The 3,439-nt window shown below is 31.1% G+C and overlaps 1 protein-coding gene across 1 annotated transcript; it reads right to left on the bottom strand.

Moving 5' to 3' along the window:
- Positions 1-650: 650 nt before the first annotated feature.
- Positions 651-2,102, bottom strand: LOC130940733 ((S)-8-oxocitronellyl enol synthase-like). Its single transcript, XM_057868969.1, has one exon. The coding sequence runs from the start codon at positions 1,936-1,938 to the stop codon at positions 811-813; it is 1,128 nt and encodes a 375-aa protein (XP_057724952.1). The 5' UTR covers positions 1,939-2,102; the 3' UTR covers positions 651-810.
- Between the last annotated feature and the right edge of the window lie 1,337 nt (positions 2,103-3,439).

Below are 3,439 nucleotides of genomic sequence, written 5' to 3' on the forward strand. Positions count from 1 at the left end.
TTGAGAGAAATAAAACCAACAAAATAAGAAGAAAAAAAAAAGAAGAATAAATTTCGGTCTATTTCTGCTAAGAATTCAATCCAATAAATATAAACCTATATTCATTCAACTAAATAAGATTGTAATACATATTCATTAAAGTCTAATATAAAAAACAATGCCATTTAAATAAGTTATTAAAATTAATTATCAGTATAAAATATATATTAAAAATAATATATATATATATATATTAATTGATTAATTTTAGTATATAATTAGTATTTTTATTTATTAATATACTAATTACGATAATGTCTAAAAAATTAACTTCTAGTTAGTGAGTTTACCAATTTGCCGAATATGGTTTTCTTCCCAGGAGCAGCTAATGTTAGCTAACTTTGGCCTATCTTGATGATGATATATGATCTCTCACAAGGGCTGGGCTAGACACACCATTCTACAATGAGAGGACAATTTTTAAAAAATAAATAAAAGAGAAAGTCTAGGGTCTACAGATTTTGTGGTTTTTAGTCATCAATTAATCATTAATAATATTTTTAATAGTGTGAGATTGGATCTAATAGTATAGAATCATTCAATTTTTTTTTATGGTTAAATACTAGTCAGAATTTAATAAAAGTGCTGGCCTCCTAACACTCCTCTAAATAAAATAAGAAGTTTCTAACATCAACTGGACATGCTTTCAATAGTTGATTAAAGTTCATCACATAGTTGTATTTTAATTGCTGGAATAAAGGGAATCCCCTTGCTTGTTGCACTTTATTTTCACCATAACAATAGAATAATAAGATATCTATATTACTATAGCTAGGGTATGATCTTCATGAAACGCAGTTTGTGAACCCAGAATGTGACCCTTTGGAAGGTGTTGGCGTGGCCAAAGAAACCATATTCCTTACTCTTATTCATGCTAGACACATGTTGAAAATCAAAATATAAGACGACTTTCAAGGCTTCATAATATGCAAACTCCTTTAGCTTAGTCTTCACAAGTCCATACTTTTCCACAATCTCATCCCAAATCTCGTCTTTGTCTCTCATAAACTCCACCAAATCAAGCCTATCTTCATCATTCTCGCCAAACCCAACAAACTCAACATCAAACAACTCACTCAGCAGTTTCCACATTCTCTTCCACGTAAACAAGTCACCATTCGTGCAATTGAACGCTTGGTTCTTGGGCTTGTCTGTAACCGCTGCCCACAGGTGCTGCTGCGCTAACACCTCCGAGTCTGTCATGTCGCAAAAATGCTCCCACGTGTACCGTGTTCCCGGGTAACGAAACGGCAACCTAAGCTGGCGGCAAACCGCGGCATAAGCCCCAAGCATAACCAGCGCGTTGATTGCACTCCTTGAAGACGCGCCGATTATGATGGAGGCGCGGTGAACGGAATACGTCAGCGAAGGCGAGTGGGACGCAAGGAGATCTTCCATAGCGTAGTAGAAGTTTGGGTACGGTAGTCGGGGCATGTCCTCGTGAAACGGTGGGTCATGGATCACGAGTTGGGTGGACCGGATCGGGTCATTGATTGGGCCCATGTAGTGTTTTGTCCCGGTTTGGAGGGTTACGTGGGTGAGGCGTGAAGAAGGGGAAGATTTGAGGGTGGTGAGAACGTTGTGGAGCATGGCTTTGTTGGTGGCGATGTTGACTTCTTCGTCTCCCTGAAACTGAAGAGCCACCCAGAAGAGGTGTGTGACCTCGTGGGCTATGGGGGAGAGGCTGGCTTGTGTGGTGGCGGCATCGATGGCGTCGAAGCTGATGAAATCATCCACGATGGAAGCAGGAAACCAGGTGGCAGGCGGGGGGCGGCGGGCTGCTCCGTAAACCTTCCATGGGCCTCCCTTGCAGTCGGGCTTCTTCAAGGATTGGGCTATGTTAAGCCCAACCATACCTGTGACTCCAACTATAAGCGCTACATAATTTTGGTTCTCCATCAATACTAGGAAGTGAATTGATGTTTAATTGTTGTTTAGTGTTTACTATAGTATATCTGAATCTGATATCTTGAAATTACTCAATCTGAATCTGATATCTTGAAATTAATATCTGAATCTGAATCTGATATCTTGAAATTACTATCTAATTACTCTCTCTCTCATGCATGTCATTATGAAGTTGAAAGAATATTATACTGAATGTGGATGAGCTGGTTCTTACTGAAAATTTGGTAAATCCGTCCAAAATGGGTCAGACGCGACTCAGATTGTTAGCATATTATTTTAGTCACTATGTTATAGATACATTAAAATCAATTATTAAAATTAATTATCAGTATAAAATATATATTAAAATAAAAATATATATTAAAAATAAATTATATATATATTTATATACAAATATATTTATGATTAATTTTAATAATTAATTTTAATATATTAATAATATTTTTGTTTCAGAGTAAAGCACAACAACTTGGTGTTCAATAAGATTGATAAGGCTAAGGTGCATACTAATAGTCTATATCAACTGTGCTGGTTGTATTATTGAGATTTTGAGATCGATAAAAGCAACTGTGGAATTATTAAGAGTATATAAACATAGACACAAAGATATAAAATCATATTTAATTAAAAAATATAAATAAAAATAATATGTTTAAAAATATTGAAATAATATATTTTATATTTATTTTAATAGAAATAATATAAAAATACTAATAAAAAATATATTTTATTTTTATTTTTATTCTTTATGTCTTATTTTTAGTATTTTATATCTTGTTTTCAAAAATAATTAAATGCAACCTAAGGGCCTTAAGGTGTCTATCGTCCCCCTCCCCTAGATATCTGAAAAAAATTTAGTAGATAGGATTGGCGTTATTGATTAATGTTAATATGTATGTGTATTGTGTTAATGTGTAATGGTTATGAATTTCTTTTAAGAATGTATATTATATTATAGGATTTTACATGAATTAATATAGTAATTTTTTATTAGGTAAGAGTATGTAGTATATAATTTAAAAAAATATAAACTAAATAATAAATTATTTATTTCATCTAAGACTCAAAATTAATTATTTTTTATTTATGTATTTGTATTATATTTAATTTATTATTCTTTATACAATTGTTCTGCTACCTTTTGTATTTAAATTTTTTTATAATTTTCTTTATATATATATATATATATATTAGCCAAGTATTAAGAAATGTCAAAGCTTAAAATGATTAACTCATTTATCAAGAGAAAAAAGAAAACATATAATGAACTAAACTCTAGCTAATTCTTTTATTTAAAATTCAGCGAATAATTTTTAAAATTTTATTGAAAAAGAAGAACATATTAATACAACCAAAATCTCGATTCAATTTGCACTAAAATTATTAGATTGGATCAAATTTTAAATATATCCGTAAAACATACAAATATTTTAAAAAATTTATTTTTATTAAAAAATATCAATACAATTTTTTTTTCATTTTTTTTAAATAT

Source organism: Arachis stenosperma, chromosome 1 (genome assembly GCF_014773155.1).
Source record: "Arachis stenosperma cultivar V10309 chromosome 1, arast.V10309.gnm1.PFL2, whole genome shotgun sequence".
Lineage (NCBI taxonomy): Eukaryota > Viridiplantae > Streptophyta > Magnoliopsida > Fabales > Fabaceae > Arachis > Arachis stenosperma.